Consider the following 17,770-nt stretch of genomic DNA (forward strand, 5'->3'; position numbering starts at 1 on the left):
TCCAAGTGCTTGTGGCAATCACCTGAGAGTGGTTGAGGAAACTCGGTCAAGGTCACGTAGGACAAGAAAGAGGATTCTCTTTCATATGAGGAACCTGTACTTCACCAGAAGGCGCCAGGGTTCTTCAGAAGAGCCGTACACTTCAGCACTTGCTTTAGAAAGGGGGATCTGAACTTCAGCATTTTCTTTTGGCGTAATCAGCAGAAGCAAGAGTCACAGCCTGAGGCTGGTACCTGGCTCAGCTCAAGGCAGAACATCTCACAGCAAAGAACTCTGAGACCAAGCTGGCATCTGCATCTTTAGAGTTAACCTAATGGTGGAAATTTCAAGTAGGGCACAGAAAGAGACCATTCACTATGAGCACAGAAGAACCACAGCCTTCATCCTGTGGTATATTGCTTTCAGAAGACAATAACATGTCAAATGAAAGAAAAAAAAAACCAAATCAAAACAGAAAAACTTTTCCCTAAAGATAGAACACATCTTCGCTATACTGCTTTTTGCCCGAAAGCAGACGTTCTCAGTGTGGGAGAAAGATCCACAGGTAAAACAAAACCTCACATGGGTGGCTCAAGACTGCAACATAACACGAGAAGACATTACTGGTGTATTATTGAGTTTAGACTGAAAAACGTGCCAGGAAAGCTGGTGGGTATCGGACATTTCAGACCGCTGTAGTGGAAATCGGGAACCCAGGCCACAGATCTGGCCACAGACCGTAAGGGTCGATACGATGGCCCTATCCATCCATCTGCCAAGAGAACACCATTCCCCTGGCTGCAAAGGTCTTGGATCTGAGTGACAGAGCTTCTATACATCCTACCTGTGCATCTACACAGAGATTATCACTTGGCACTAGAAAACAAAGACACTGAGGAAGGGTATCGCAAGGGAAATACAGGAGAGTGTATGAATGCATGCGGGTAAAAATTGTGCAAGTCAGAAAATTTTTATATTAACTATATTTTTCCAAAAATACTGTATCTATGGCATCAAGGCCACCAGACTTTCCTGCCATACATTAAAGGTAGCATATTGTTTTGTTTTTATGCATAGTATCTACAAGTCAATAGCAATATACATTGCTATGGCATTAAAGGGGAATGATTTCAATTGAGCATAACAGAGACAGGCAATTACAACTGTGCACAGTGCTCACAAATGTAAAATTCTAGCACGCTAACCACTGAGATACACCAGCTATTACCGCTCAGCACACAGCTGAATGCGAACAATAACCAAAAACAGAGCGAGGTAATTTTAAAACACAGTACAGCGAATGCTGCTGTTGTAACAACTGGTCTACTCAAAACAGCAGGTTGCTGGGCATAAATCAGTATGATCAAAGATGGCTTTAAAGCCAAACTATTTTATTGCAGCAGTTTCTTGAAACAAAGTCAAGCCAATTAAATAAAAAAAAAAAAAATTGCTTCAAACTTGAGATCACTGATACCTTTCAAAAAAAAGAAAAAAAAAAAAAAAGAAAAAGCCCACTACCTATCAGGCAGCAAAAAGAGCGCTGGCATTAAACACATCAGATGAAAAGCGCCCTATCAGTTCCTTTTTCAAGCAAGCATTCATTGTAGTCTGTACCTGGCTGATATGTACGGCAGAAACCTGGGCAGAACACACCGATGAGTGGCTTGGAGAGTTTGGTAGAGATTTGCAGGGTCCAATTGAGAGTTGCTGTTTCTTCCTTGTCGCAACGATCTTCTGAGCAACTAAAGAAAAACAAAACGTACAGGTGGGTAAGCTACGGTACAGAACGCACAGTACACAAAACAGAGGTTTCCATTGCCAAAGCCAGCTCCAAAAATTGATTGCAATACATCCAATTAAGAGGATAGATGCTGTTTTTTCACAATATGCTCCACGTGAGACTCAGCTCTGCTCTCCACGTGGATGAAATCGCCCCAGAACTCTCACCCCACCAGGTGAGCACCGGAGAACCAGCACCATCCAAGCAGAAGGGGAAAGGCAGGCGTACGAGTTACAAACTGCAGCACCAGGAACGCTGTAACGAATCCACTACGCGCTTACAATCCCACCCTAACGAACCTATGGTAGTACACGTCTTCCTTTCTTCTTTGGGATGTGCTCCTTGCAGAGAGGAGATAAGTACGAGCAACGCTTGACTAAACAATCCGGTTCAAGCGCATCTCTGTGCTATTTGCTAAAACCACAAGTTTAAGGGGTTAGAAACAAACGATAATCAGAATAATAAAACTGATAAAGGGTCCCCGACGTAGAATACCTGGATTCGTGGTGCTACACATCACACCCCATTCAAATTCATTATGGAAAGAAGCTGCATCATGATTTCTAGTTTTAGCTTTTATTACTTAGCAGCACTAGCCCAGCTGGAAAAATGCCAAATTTATTTTGCAATTTATGAAGAAATCTTCTACAGCATGTAAAGAATAGAAGCGTTTACCAAATGGATGCAGGCATCAAAGCCATTAACATCTCTATATACAGCTTAGCAGACTCAAAATAAAAAACGGGAACAGAGTTGATCTGAAATGCAGCAACTCGCATACCTCTCCTATAATTTTTCAATTTTAAAAAGTCAAACTATTTCAGAAATTTGTTCTGTGATACACTGGAATTTCAGTTCGTTCCGCTATTCAGCTAAGGCCTTTGGAAAGAGCTCTTTTTAGGTCATAAATACTTACAAATAAAATCCTTCACACTACATTTGTCGCCTACCTTTTGGGTCACAAATTAAAAAGTAAACAAAATTTCAGTCTTCAGAGACTAGTCAAGTGGCTAATCAAAAATACCACTAACTAAATTTAGCTTCCTCGCATGCAGTAACCTTCATGAAGTGAAGCACTTGCTGAAACTTGTGCAAGGAAATCCATAGTCACTCACGCCGTCTCCACCGAAACCGCTCAGAGAGGCAGAACGGCAACAATTAGCGGCATCTTAAAAAGTCACACGAACTTGTTGTAATTAGACTAACAGCGTTCAATCTGTCTCGTTCAGAAAATATAAAAAGCTTGTACATAAATTCCCCGACCATTTTTTCCTCAATACACCGTAACGCAGGCAGAGATATTGTTGAGCAGAGTAAGCATACGATTTCTTCTCAAATGAATGGAATTTTAATAAGAAACTGGTCGGTGGCTTATGTTTTTCATGGAAATGAATGATGGCATAACCATGATTTAGCGAGAATACATTGTGTAAAAAATGGCTCATATATACGAAGAAGCAGCTTCATTAGTTACATCCCACCTCCAATAGGCCTCTTATCATCCTGAAAGGATGGTATCAATTAATTTATCTTCCCCTGGCATATTGATCATAACCTTCATCAGCTAATCATGTTTAAATTACAGAGGAATATCGTAGCACTCTGTCATTTCAGACCCATTGGTTTATTGATCTGGTGCCTGGAAAGCCATACATTAAAATATTTTAAAACACATTAGTGAATGCAGAGAGCAAACCGAAGGTCAGATTTTAACATATGCACGTAGATTTGTCTTCATCATATGCAGTAAAGACCTAAATTAAGACCAAAACTGAATTAAAACCACACATGAATGAAAACTACCTTCTCAGCAAAAGCTTCCTCTCTCACATGGGAGAGGTAATTAGTCAAGGAAAATATTTACCTCTTTCCTTCAATCTGAATCTAGGTGTGTTTGTAGCTTGACGTTAACACACATAATGCAGTCTGGCCAAATTATCACTCTGGCAAGGCACAAAGAAAAAAAAACCCAACAAAACTCAAAATCAAACCCAAGCCAGCCTGAACTCACCTACTCAAACGCACGACCTGAAAGGTCTTTTGTCTGCTACAAAAGCAGGCTTTTAAAAAAATAAACAAACTTTAAAAAGCAAAAAAGAAAAAAGCACGAATTGTTACTCTAGAAACGTGAAGAGTAATCCACAAAGCAGCTGGAAACCAAACCTTGCACAGAGCAGCACAAAGAGCAATTTATCCCGTGCACTGTAAAACTGGTACAATCTCAGCAGAAGATCTAGCGTTACCTCCTTAAAACTGTGCCACGAATTCTAGACTACACCGTTCTTAGCCTCAAACGTCTCCGCTCTTCCCTCCGTTAGACAAACGACGTGCCCCCTAATGGAAATCCCCTTCCGAGCTGCCAAACCTTCCCAATTCCCCCTCCGTTTCGGCAACAAGCCTAACATCCCCCGGCAGAGCACGGTTCCTCCTGCCTCTCGCCTCTCTTCATTAGCAACCCGCTCTCCTTTGAGACACCAAACGGGTTTTTGCTTCTTTCATTGCAGTCATGGAGCCGTCACTCCGTAATTAGATTGCATTCAATATTCAAGTGCTCAGGGCTACTTGCCCTTGGATACGATGGTGATACGAGCTTCAGAAGTACCTAAAGGAGTACCCTGACCCTTCAAAGTTTGCAACATATGAAAGACGTGACTGATCATCTGTGGGGCAATCGCTGGACTGTCAAAAAGACCTACTGTGCTCTTTCTAAAGCTACCTTGTGAGAAGAGATGAAACCTAAATCTTGCCCATCAGAAGTCAATAAAAGGGGTTCAGCACACATCTCCTCAGCAGTGCTGCTGCAAATTCACGTTTTCTACATCTTCTATTCCAGAGAAGAAAGCCCTGAAATACACAAAACTTAAAATGGTTAGCACTGAAAACCCCACAGATCTGCTAACTCCTGCTGCTGACATCTTCAGACACAGTAGTTAGGGAGGGAAAAAACCCCACAGTTCAATGGTTGTGTAGCAAGAGAGAAATACACCATAATTATAAGAACTACCACCAGACCCAGAGAACAGCCGTGCCATGTTGCTTGTTCAGCCCAAACCCCAGTTCTGTTACTACATCTTTGTTAGGACTCAAGGTGATCGCTCATTAGCAGCTTGGCGGTGGCAGGAAAAATCCTTAAACCAACACGTTTTGTTTCCCCGGCTACAACTATATACAAGTTCACACTGGATTCACGAGCGACTTTGGCAGGGTATATCAAAACACACGCAAAAGCGTAAATTTCTTCCCCAAAAGGTGGTATCCATCGCCCAACAGCGGCTAGGTGGGACCTCAACTGAAAGACGTACACCAATAAATATTGCTCTTCACGAACGTCTGATGTAAGCTGTGACCATAAACATCTTCGTGCCATTAATGAAAGCCAACTAGTGTACTTTGTTAACCAACTGAAGACTACTCAGAGTCAAGATCTTCAGCTTAATATTGAAGTGCCCGTCATCGCAATGTCAGTCCAGAGGAAGCCATACAATTAAAACAAACGTCGTTCTATAAACTGAATAGAGAATGCAAGAAAGCAGAAATATTTCTGCCCCAGAGCTTTCAGGTTCCGTCTCATCCAAAAGACGATTCAGTGCTTCTGAATTTAATGTAAATGTACTTGCTAAGATCCATTTCTAAAACAGATGAATGCTGACAATCTGTGGCAGATATCAAAAATAATCGAGATATTGATTTTTAAAAATAGTTGAAATGCTTGTCACTTGCGCCCTCTCTACTTTTATATCCTCAATTAAGCTATCAATTTCAGAGAGCTTTTTATTGTCAGCCATCTAGCTGTAGTATGAAAAGCTAAACAATTTATTTGCAAAGTCAAGAACTCTTCTGCAAATAAACAGGGATATACCAAGGATATTTAGAGTTATAAACCAGGAGAATTGATGATTAGCAAGTATTTGGAGAAGACATGCTTATTTACATTTAAACTTCATTTCACAAGCCAGAATGACTAGAAGCTGTATTTCGCTTTAAGGCCTCGTTAATTAAAAGCATGTAAAATTCCTGGCTCCGCAAGATGAATAAAACGTCCAAGTTTGGCGAGAAAGCTCTTGACTTGAATGCCTCTTCTTCCATGCCTGACCTAGCTCACCAAAATAAAATTAACCTTCCCACCCCCTGCAGTTTTTTCATCTCAAAAACGCTACTTTTTGTGAGTCAAACTACCCGCTCGCCAGCAGCCCCTCCTAACTTCTGGCTGGCTGGTTTAGTGGAAGGACCACGCAGCAGAAAGCTCGGTGGTCCAGCAGCCTCGGAGCTGTAAAACAAGGTTTCGGCGCTCCCACTCAGCGGATCCGCGTCGCACGTCACCGCCGTTTCCGTCCGCACCTAGGGAGGAAGTTACCCGTACTCTAACTTTGGCCAAAGAAAGCTCTCCTGTTCCACTCTCGACAGCGTGGGGCTGACTATCGGAGGGCTAAAAATTCACTCGTGGGAGAGGAACAGCAGGTCACCTCCTCTCCCCGAAACCCAGAGCTGCGCCTCCATAATGAACCGACTCCTCTTTGTGCTGCGTTTCGGGGCTAATCACCATGAGAAATACTGTTGCCAGAGTAACTGCTCTGACAGAGTTGTCTTTCCTCAGTTCAAAGGGCTGTTCGCACGTCAACTTCTTGTGCAGCGTGAGGTTGCTTTGGCGGGGGCAGCCGGGTCTCCAAAATCTCATTAGCGCAGCTTCATTCAAGAATAAGGACAAGAAAGGCAGAGACCCGGGGGGAAAATACTCCTTACGAGAAGTTCGAGACACAAGGTAAGACTGTCTTCATCTAGCTCCGCACCTCTTAAAACCGACCGCGCAAAGGTCCCTCTGCATCACACAGTGGATGGGTTTAGGGAAACCTCGTCCAGCCCGAGACCTCGTCCCTCCCCGTTTTAAGACGGGACCCGGAAAACATCCGGAGGCATCAACAATCTGATCGCCGCTCTCTTTCCCAAAAGGCAGCGAACAGAGTTACCGCTGCGCCCTTTACGTTGCTTTTTTTACCAAGGAACGCTTGAAATAATAAAAGGGAAGACTCCGGGCACGCGATACCTGTAACTTCTGGCGGTATTTCTCTTCTCAGTTATCGCCGGCCTGAGAGCATTGTGTATTTAGGAGACGCAAACAGTCTTCTCGAATTGCCACTCATTTAAACCAAAATTGGTTTCTCAAAAGCACATATAAGACCATTTATCTCCGCTGCGTGTCCAAGTGCGAGTAAACACCGGGTTTGGTTAAAACCTGCCACTTTGTGCAAAAGATGGGAACGCAAGAAGCGTGCGGTAAACTTTCTTTTACTTATTGGCAGACAGAAAATAGGTTTCAGCTGAAGTCGGAATGCTCAAGGCTGACTGAAAAACAACAGAAGGGATGAACACTCATGAACATCTATTTTAACTGCTGTGGGAAAAAAAAATAATCTGAAAGTTTACGCAAAGATTACTTTTCATCTTAAAGTCACACCGCCCCCCTGCCCCATACTCACAGACCACTTTGAAGGACAAACAACATCGCATCTCTGCGGAAAGTCTCTGTTCAATTCACATCACCCATCGGCGATTTGTAAAAGTTGAAGAATTAGTTTCAAATGAAACTCAAATGCTTTTGCTGACGGGGACAGCCAGACCTCTGAAAATGAACGTTGGCTTTTTGAACTTTTACGACAAATTTTAATTCTTTTGGCAAACTTGTGGGTTGGAGTAACATTCCTGGCAATTACCGATTTGACTGCTTTTACAGACCATCAAGAGATCCCTGCCTACAAAAAGCAGGAATATTAACCTTCCTGCAACTGGTGCTAAGCAAGAAGCTCGATAAGACGATGATTTATACGGAAGGCTAAACAATATACGCACTATACTGCACCTTTGATAAGGGAGTGCTCTGACTGTATGGCCAAAGGCTGCGGCGGTATTTTTAAGTGTGAGAAAATTAACATTTTATTGCAAGGCTTACAAGAGAAATCTCATTCTCTGTTTAATTGATAAAAATTGTGAAAAAAAATAATTTTACATGAGCGCGAGGTCAAAATAGTTGCTTAGTGCTTAAAATTCCAGGGCTTCAGAAACACCACAAAATTTGTCACTCTCCATTTCCGAACCGTGAACTCCATCATCCAGCCTGGCCCTGCACCGCGAGCATCCCTTCGGAGCCGAGGTGCTCGCCTGTTGCTCCGTCCCCAGCTGGGTTTCGGGTTTGGTCAGCAGAGGCATCGCCCCGAGGCTGCCGCTACCCGTCCCAGCGCCCAGCGTCTGCATGCACGCCGTCCGGGAGAGAACGTGCGCACTCTTTCCTCGTCACTGCCTCATTCTTGTTGATAAGCTAACGCTTCCACGGAACAATCCTTCCTTTTCAAAAAGTATTTTACGGTATCAGCGGCGGTCACCATACTTTACTACTGTAATTCCTACAGAATAAACCGATACAGCAGAAAATATCCCAGCTAGCAGCTCCAGCCAACAATACGAACACCGGGGCACAAATACGATTCAAAATTCCTTAACTAGTTCCTGCGTAAGTCCTGGTTCCCAAAAAATCCCACTAACCTCAACAGAGCCCATCAGGGAGCAAAAGAGGGGAAGTGGAAGAAGCATAACTAGTATGACTGATACCTCAACAAAATCATGTTTCCATCAGACGAACAAAAATAATTTGTTTCTGCCCATACGCCCCGCTGACGACCGTTTTACTTCTTTCATGTGAAAAGCCCTGCCTAAGGAAAACACACGGTGGGAAGTTAAGATATATAGCAACTTAACATTTTTACAGCAGCTGCATTTTAGCCTCACATTCCATGTTTACAATAAATAAGTGTTCAAGAAAAATAAATTTATTCCACAATTACATATTATAAGCGAAGCAGTAATAACTACAAGAGCAAGCGCTAACCACGAATGCTTCTGAATGGGAAACATTAATGTAAGTATCCACTATTAAGGCCATTGTGCCTGTTATTTTAAATTCAATGCATCTTTTAGGCTAAACAACTTTTATACTTCTCCCTTTAAAAAGGAGAGCTTGGCATACCATGTGTGAGCTGTAAGACAGAAATAAATACTAGACTCCTGCAGCTTTTGGGCTCGGGTGTAGCCATTTGAGATACTTTCTGGGGGAGGAAAAAAACCCCAGTATGTATTTGCACGTGTCCTAAATGTGTTGCTAGTACAAATTGAGTACCGCGACAGACGTACACATCCCTGTCCTGCCGAGGGACCTTTCCTTTCATGTCAATATATAAAAAAACCCCAAGTCTCATCCTCAGAGTTCTTACCCGTTTCAGTTCTTCCCAACAATGATTAATCTGTTCCATGGAACATTATTAGCAGTCAATGTAACACAATATTCTTGTGTGCAAGCACGTCATATATAAAACCGAGGCAAACAAACGCACAAGGTACACACATCGTAGTATGTCGTTGCATGAGACGCCACTTCTAGCAGGAAAAGCAGCTTAAGAACTTTTAAACCCAGGTCTTTCCAGTCATCCAGTTTAAACCAGTGTCCAACGATCAGCACAACATACGGCCGGCAATTTCTTAGGCGACTTTTCCGTGTAGAAGCAGCGTGCTGTAAAGCCATACCTGTCGAGACGAGCCCTTATCCTGCACTCACAAATCCGCTTAAAGCTCTAACAGAAGACTAGGGTGGTACTCGCGGGGATGACCTCTATTTCCCATCGCAGCGGGGCCAACAAGGGTGGGAAAGCGAAGCGTGCAGGTACCTCTGACCCTGCACAGCAAGAAGAGTCAAACTGCCTGACAAAAAAATAGTATCTATAGTCATACCAAAAGCATTAGGAAGTTTTAGAGGACAAAGCGCTTGGTTCGCAAATCTTTACTTCTTAAAACAGTTTGATTACATACGTACACGATACCTGCATTGTTACTGCTTGACTAAAACACACGTTGAAGCGCTGGGTAGTCGTATTAACCAGAGAGCTCTCACTCTTGTATTATTTCCCCGTACTTCTCGAGCTCCTAGGCACAATCCAGCAGGAAAAGCGTCTCCACGCAGCCTCCCGGTCAGCAGGGCAGCAGGGCATTTCGCGGGAGACGTGCCTCTCCCCCGCCGGGAACGAGGTAAGCAGGTAGGTGGTTAAACCACCCCAGGCATTTCCAGTGCCGTTATCCTATTTCTGCTATGTGAAACCACCTGCTTCTGCGGGTTCAGAAGAGTCAAAAAAACCCCAAAACAAAACAGGGATTTCGAGGAAGACAAGATAGAGGAGACATGATATTAAACAGTGCCAATGCCAAAGCAAATGCCACGATCTGAGCTGGCCAGTCAAAAGGTAATTGCTGCTTAAGTGGTTGGCTGAGAACAAGGGCATCTCCACCACAATTTCACACCACGGAAAGGCAAACGGCAAACGTCGCTGCCTTCCCTTCCCAGACACGTACCGCCAAGGGCGGCGTGCTTGGTCCCTGCACCTCTGTTATCGGGACATGGAAGAAACGTCAAAGGCTCTGAGCTTTATTTCTGGAGACTCGGTAACTCTTGGTTTCCCCTCACTTCTCTCGTTGTTAAATACTGAATTTCTGCATCGCTTCTGAAATCGCACTAACACTGGATACTGCTTTCCAAAACCTTTAAAAAGCTGCGTTACCTTGATAATGCTAAATAAACCCACTTAGAAAACCAAGGTGGAGAGAAGCTATCGCTCCTACACTAGGCAGGTAAAATTACGCAAATAAATGAATCTTTTAGAAGTGTTGCCCTATGTCCGTTGTCACGAGTTTCTAACAAGCAGCACGCTGAGGGAGAAGACTGCCTTCTCCCATTAACACCTTGTCTTCCTTGTGGTATCTATTTTAATATAAAGCTATAACGTAGACAAAAGCTTATTTAAGATTAATCCAGTGAGAGCTTCGAAGTTGCTCCCAAACCAGGAAAATAAGTTTTAATATAGGATCCAATTCTTACCTGAATTCCCTTTATCTCATTAGAATAAACCAAACTTATCTTCGTTTATGTCTCAATTACCTTGTCGGGCTGTTAATTTGCTGGAAATGAAGGTATTGTGCGATTGCTCCTGTACTTGGGGGATCTAAATGCCAACTGTAATAAACAGTTACCTTCGGCGTGGAACAAAGTCAAGGCCACTCATGTTTATTTTGGAATGAAAAAAAAATTGCCAAGACAGCCAAGTACGCAGCTACAGAGCTAGAAAAATAGCTCCTGCGAAAGATGAACAAAGCAGGGTAAGTAACGATATTTATTTTGCTTGTCTGTACTAGTCTTCACCTTCTCTAACGTGGGATAGTTACGACTTTAAGCTATACGTAATTGTTTGATATACTCGTTTATATTCTTCTGGGAAGGATGGACTAATACGCTGCTCAGCAGCAAGCCTACCTGTAGTAGAGCAGGCTCTTCGAAGCTCAAGCTCAAGTTCATCCTGCCTGGAGTTAACCGACAGAAGAAACGTATACCCAAACATAACATACATTACAAAGAAAAGTCGGTGGTTTTATTGTATTATAGTTTTCCTATACTATAGTTTTATTTTCTTATAGTTTTCTTATATTATGACACAGGCTCCTCAAGAGAGCTTGAAGTTGCATCTTATTACTAAAATGCACAACTCTCTCACCCTACTAAACCAGTTTTATGACTCCTCAGATAGCCTCATAGTTCTTGGAAATTATCTGTATTTCATAATACAGGTAAATAGGAAATGTATGTATGAACGCACAAATTTTGTGCTGAAAAATACTGGTTCATGATCACCACAGTTAATAATCAAGTTCAGCTACAATGGGCTAGTTCAGTGTTCGTCTTCCTCAAAGAAAGCCTCCTTAAAATAAATTTAAAACCACACCTTACTGGCACCTTTGGGGTTTTGTGCTGCTTTCATTGAAACACACACTTCAGCTCTGGCTCTCAGAAATAACAACTGTTCTTGTTTTACCAGATACAAAACCACAGTTATAAGTAAGACTCAGTATGAAATGGCTCTAATCAATGCCAATATGGGTTTTTTTCCTCCACAGGTAGTTATGATTAACACTGCATATCACTTATTCCCAACTTTGATGCGAATCACTGTCTCCCAAGATTAGGTAAGCAAATACGTCAATAAATCTGCTAAACAGTCGGGAAAGCATCTGGCATCTAAAGAAATTTAAAAAATAAACCTGTTTTCTTCACTGCTCAAACTGTTTTGCAAGTAGAAGCAGCAGCTTTAGGATTTATAAGGCAAACACTGTGTCAGAGACACAGGTAAAGACTTTTGCACGTGGATTTACCTAACCAGTAAATCACGAAGCTCTGTTGGTCTTTCCATTACAACGGAATCAAGTCATAAATCCTGTCATTTCCCCTACAAACGTACAATTTTAACAAGGAAGTTTAAAAAACTGTTGGAATGAGAAAAACCCAAATGAGCAGAAAACAGCACACTCAAATAGAATGATGACAAATTGATGTACTTCCTAAAGTGCCCATAAATAAAACAATTGGGTTTTTAACTATCCCTTAAGAATAAAATTCTTAAGCATAGTACGTCGCACGTTATTTAATTCTATGTCATAACACAGATTTATTAATCATATTAATCATGTCAAAACATAGAATTAAATAACATACAACCATACCACGCTTAAGAATTTTACCACCTGGCAAGCAATTTCACATTGACATTTTGAAGTAGCTTCATGGACAGGCTATTTTGTAGGGCATGCCGTTGAATTTCAGTCTTCATAGACAATATTTATACTTTCTAAAGATTTAGGCACATCCAATAAGCTCCCCAATAGCACACAAAATGATAGAAAGCTTCTGATTACATTAGTGAGAATCAGACATATCCATCTTGTAGAAACAAACTTATTCATATTCACCAGATTAAATTCAACTTAACTTCCGCCTCATTCAGAGAGTTCTATTAATTCACCTGTGAAGAAAAGGTTTTGTTACCAAAAAAACGCCCAATAAGGCCTTTCATTAGAATAATCAAGGCAAGTTCGGATGCCCTAAGGGCAGGGTTTAGCACCCCCTTCACGGAGGATGAAAAGCACAGTGCAGAGTCAACGATGACTGCAAGCACGGGCAACCCAACCTACGATCTTGCTCCATCTCAAGATGGTCCACGAACTTTCGACATACCCTCCCCTTCCAGCCTGAACTGGCAGAAAGCAGACAGATTGCTAATCTCTGAAGTCACAAGACAAGCACGAGGTGGCTGGAAGGTAGGATAAAAACTAGATTGTGGTTGGAAGGCGCTCCAAGCACAGGCTACACCATCCACCTTTCTGATGCTCTGCTAATGGTTAATTGTCCCAGTGGAAAACGACCTGATTTTAGTTAGCATTGAAATATCCAGCCTCACTTACGCTCTGTTACACCTAGGCATTAACTGCTCCACCGACAAATACTCAAGACTTTACATTGGTATTTTGTAGCAATTTCATAACACTCTTAAAAATTCATTTTCAGGCACTATCTATTTGAAACAATCCATAGAGGTGGCTCTGCCATTGAGAAGCTGGTTATCTTTTATTTCCATGTTTTTAATACCAAACTTCACCCAGGCAGAGAAGCTGTAATGCATACGTTTAATCAAACCCAGCATTTTGTCCCCTAAACAAAATTATTTTATCCCATTTTCCCTCTCACTCTATGATGCAAGCATGATGATATTGCTCCAAACCACAGCTTGATTAACCAACCCATACGACGAAGGCACACAAAAATTAATGGTGAGCTACTTCTGTCCTTCCCTGCCCTCCTGGCACACCTGGTAGGCACATTCATATGGCAGGCCAAATATTACAAAACAGACAATTTACACATCGAGGAGTCATCCACGCTCTGATGAGAAGTATCTGGGCTTAGCAGAGGTCCAGAGGACCAGCAAAACCCCCAACAGCTCTATCCATTTTTTACCTGATTCCCAGGATACACCAAAAATGTTATGTTCACTACACAATTTGAACAAATATTACTTCCCTTACTTTACATACGGGTATTATTCCTCAAGATGTGAATATTGTCCTCAGGGGAAAAAAAAAAAAAAAAAAAGGAGAAAAAACCACCCCAAAAACCTCAAACGAAAAAAAATTGGGTATTGTGTCTCATGCAGAATATTTCCAGCCTCCTGACGATCTGCCTCAAACATCGAGAAAAGCACCTTGATGGCTTTTGAGCACTATCTATACACCACGCATTTGTTATCCCTCCCTCGCAAAATTTTTGAGGTACTCTTAAGACACTCAAAACTTCACTGTTACAATCCTGATGCAGCTGCGCCCAAAGGTGACAATCTCCTGTATAAAACTGAGTTACAGTATAAGAACATACAGGGGCCAAAGCAAAAGTAAGAAGGTGAATACAATTATAGCAAGATCCGAAAGATGCAGAAACACTCACTTGTTCTGAAGCGTAAGTTACATGTGTCGTTCACCACCAAAATCAGGAAATATAACAACGTTCTTGTGCTTTAAAGAAAAACCTTCCTCAAAACAAACTAAATAAGATTAAATAAAACGCCTCAGCCGATGAGCTTGCTGTCCGCCAAGCCATCAAAATCCAGGCTAATTCCCATGAGGAAAACTGTTAAGCTTATTGTCACCCAGACTGCTGCTTCACTCGCAGGTGAAATAAATCCCACTCCAAAAAGCCATCTCCACATATCCAACAGCAGATATAAAGTCATCTACTCTATCACTAAAGGCGAAATTCTTTATTTGTTTTTGTGGCTTTTATGCACGTTCAGCCGTCGTAAAAGCAGTAACCTGCCGGAGTAGGAGCATCATATGGCATTTAACATAAATCTCACAAAACATTTAAGTGTGTCCCCCCCCTTTGCACTTTAATCATTTGCTAACAGTTACAATAAGATTGTATTAAAAATTTAAACTGCCCTACTTAACGCAATTTACCTTCAAAGGTCCATTTCCAGAGAATGAATTCGAATGATATAAATGTCGAACACTTGATCAGATTTATTGCACTGAAGAATATTTCTCTTGATACAGATCTGACTAGTGAAGGCTAATGGCTTTAGTTTTATTACTTTTTAAGCACTTAATGGGAAAATTTAGACATTTTCACAAGACTGAGCTCCAGCAAGAATGGTACATTTACAGAATGACAGCACAGAAGAAAGCTGTGCCATCTCTTCAGACGGCGTTATTAATGGAGAGATTAATGTAAAGTATTTATCCAGATAATTTGGCACACAACAGTTAGGCCTGAGTGCCTCTCTGCTAAACAGGGACAGGGAAGGTAAGCAGAAAGTGCTGACCCCAGCCAAAACTGGGGCCAAAACGCACAGTCCCGGGGGAAGAGAACTGAAGTCACACCGAGATTGTAAAATAAGGAGCTAAGTGATACAGCTTTAGGTACAAATTCGTCAGTTCCTGCAGGTGATCAGGGGACACACTAGTTACCCAAGCACTGGCAAATTACAAAATAACCCCCAAACCTACCAGCCTCCCACCTTCCCATTCCAACCATGTTCTCCATAAAGAGAATTACAAAAAAACCCCAAACCTACCAGCCTCCCACCTTCCCATTCCAACCACGCTCTCCATAAAGAGAAGTATTATTTCCAAAATACTACGAAGCAATAGTTTTGCTTGTCCAAACAGATTTTTTTTTTTTTTTTTTAAAACTGAAAGACAGCTGGGAATCCTCAGATTTCAATTAATGTCTAGGTACTTATCCAATCAATCATCAAGTGCTATAAATTTCCTATATTTCTCATTAGTTACACCATTGCACAGCTTAAATCTAAACATACCTTTCCCTGAGACTGTAAATTATGACGCATAAGACACAAGCAACCATATCAGCCATCAGAAGAAGCATAAATGATGAGAGCAAGTCAATTGTATGTATGCTAAACTGAAGCTGATTTACTCCTCACAATTTTCTTTTTTCCTACAAAAGTATCACCAACAGAACCACCACTAACACACTACATCTCCTGGAGTCTGCATATATGACTTGAAACCAGTAATGACCTGTCTTTATTAATATTAACAAGTTTTATGCACAAAATCCAATTTTCTATGGAAAAAATATTTCTTCAGCATCTGCCAATAACATTCCTTCATTAAGTGCAGATAGACAAAGGTTTGTTTTTCTTCAAGCTCTGAAGTTAAAATTGGTTTTGTGACTCTGAAAATCGTCAGCCTTTTCAAGTGGCACAGCAGTATCTCGTGTGCCTAGAAATCTTGGGGTCTATTATACTGAAACCAAAAAGAACAGGCATTCAGACAGTTATTAACAAAACTATTAGCTTTTTAGTCCTATACCAGGTTTATCATCATTCTTCTAGAGTCCTAGATGCTGCGTTTAATTTCCAAAATAAATGATATTTATTGCACAAACAATTTGCCAATTAATCATAAATGCGTCACCACCACGTGAAACCAAATTTCCGTTTTCCTACCGCATCTGCTTTGTACCTATTTACATGAATTGTCAATTTTAATCCCATCGCAAAGGGAGCACGCCGGCTTCCCCAGAAGGCAGGACAACTCCTGTGCCCACGGCAGCACCCGGCAGCACCCTCGCCTCGTCGGATCTCACCAGGACAAAGATGACCGTCTCCCTTGGAAGAAGCTCTACTGGAAATTAAGGATCATGCATGTACACGTAAAGCGCAAAAGAAATTAATCCCAGCGAGAAGACTGTAAATAATTTGGACAATGCAAGGACTTTTGGTTAAGGAGCTGAGTAACGAATGCAAAAGACTCACGGACTGGCACGGAGCGGCTGGTGAAGATTTTTCCTTTTCTCCGCTGAGCGATGCAGCGTTTGCTACCAAGCAGAACAGACATGGATAACTGAAACATGCTCAAAAAACCTGCCTTCTGTTTCTATCTGTGTAAGGTTTCTTAAAAAGTTAATTCAAAGTGTGGCAAGCTACAGGAAACTTTCAGTCAAGGGCTGCAAATCAGCAGCCAAAAGAGAGAAGAAAAACAACCCCCCAAAAAACCCAAACGAAACCAAAACCAGCACGAAACCACCAAACAGCAGCAAATTGAGGGCCAAAGCGCGCAGCTTGGCCACGCCACGTTAGTTACCAATTATCAGCAGTTAAAGTGAAGTCAGACCCATCAAAACACCACTTGTCGCCCTGCCGCAGCCCCTCTCCAAACCACCGATGCTGGGCAGTTCAAACGAGCCAGAAAAAGCTCTTCGCGGCAACGTGCGCGTACCGCGCCTGAAATTTTAGTCGTCTCTTCCGTACACATCCATGACACCTTGAAGTCTAAGAGCGGTGGAGGCCAGCTCATCGACGCGACGTTTGCAGGACCGCGAGCGCAGGCCACAGCAAGAAAAGGACAAACACGTTACATGAACCGGTTGTCAGAATTGAGGCTGGCAATAACAGCCAAGAAAACACAGCGTAGGTATTTTAACCCAAAACCTCTCAAAACGCTTTATTAACCCAGGGCGTGCACAGGGAGCAACCAGGTGACACCAAACAAGTTTGCCAGAGCCCTCAATTTCCGTAATTCCTTAATAAACTTAGTTGAGCCCCTGTGCCCAACAGTCGCACTTAACGGCGGGGATAATTTCCCATCCATTTGCCGACTAACTTTCCAGGTTACCTCTTAAACCCAAACGGAGCACGCATTGCTAAAGCAAGTCGACACGGATCACAGGGAAGATTGTTACCTCTGGAAAGACAAAAGTAATGAAACACCAAAATATGTAAAAGAGAGGCTATTCAAAAGGTAGTTCTATATTCTACAGGCTTATCCGTGAGTTGTCCAATACTAAGCTGTATTTTCCGTTTTCCACAAAATACTAACTAGATCCTACGATGGACAGAGTCTGGGCACGCACGCATACGCAACTCAACTCAGGAAAAGGAACAAAAGAGCTCCATGTAAGTGAATGACACCGATATACAAAATACACGTTAAAGACTGCAATGCCCCGAGAATCTAGGCATCATTAAATAACCACATGAACAGGACAAGCTTCCCTATGTTCAAGGGATATTTTTACCCTTGGCAAAGGGTTTGGGATGCCCAGATGCCATCCTCACCCACTGCTGCATC

The 17,770-nt window shown here is 42.1% G+C and overlaps 1 protein-coding gene across 10 annotated transcripts in view; it reads right to left on the reverse strand.

Annotated features, from left to right (window-relative positions):
* The window catches only part of AGAP1 (ArfGAP with GTPase domain, ankyrin repeat and PH domain 1), a 379,248-nt gene that overhangs the window by 202,556 nt on the left and 158,922 nt on the right, over positions 1–17,770 (reverse strand). For all 10 annotated transcript variants that reach the window (XM_054830061.1, XM_054830062.1, XM_054830063.1 and 7 more), the window contains one exon: positions 1,594–1,721. In XM_054830061.1, the coding sequence (XP_054686036.1) occupies positions 1,594–1,721 (128 nt within the window). The remainder of the gene's footprint in view (positions 1–1,593; positions 1,722–17,770) is intronic.

Source organism: Grus americana, chromosome 6 (genome assembly GCF_028858705.1).
Source record: "Grus americana isolate bGruAme1 chromosome 6, bGruAme1.mat, whole genome shotgun sequence".
NCBI classification, from domain to species: Eukaryota; Metazoa; Chordata; class Aves; order Gruiformes; family Gruidae; genus Grus; species Grus americana.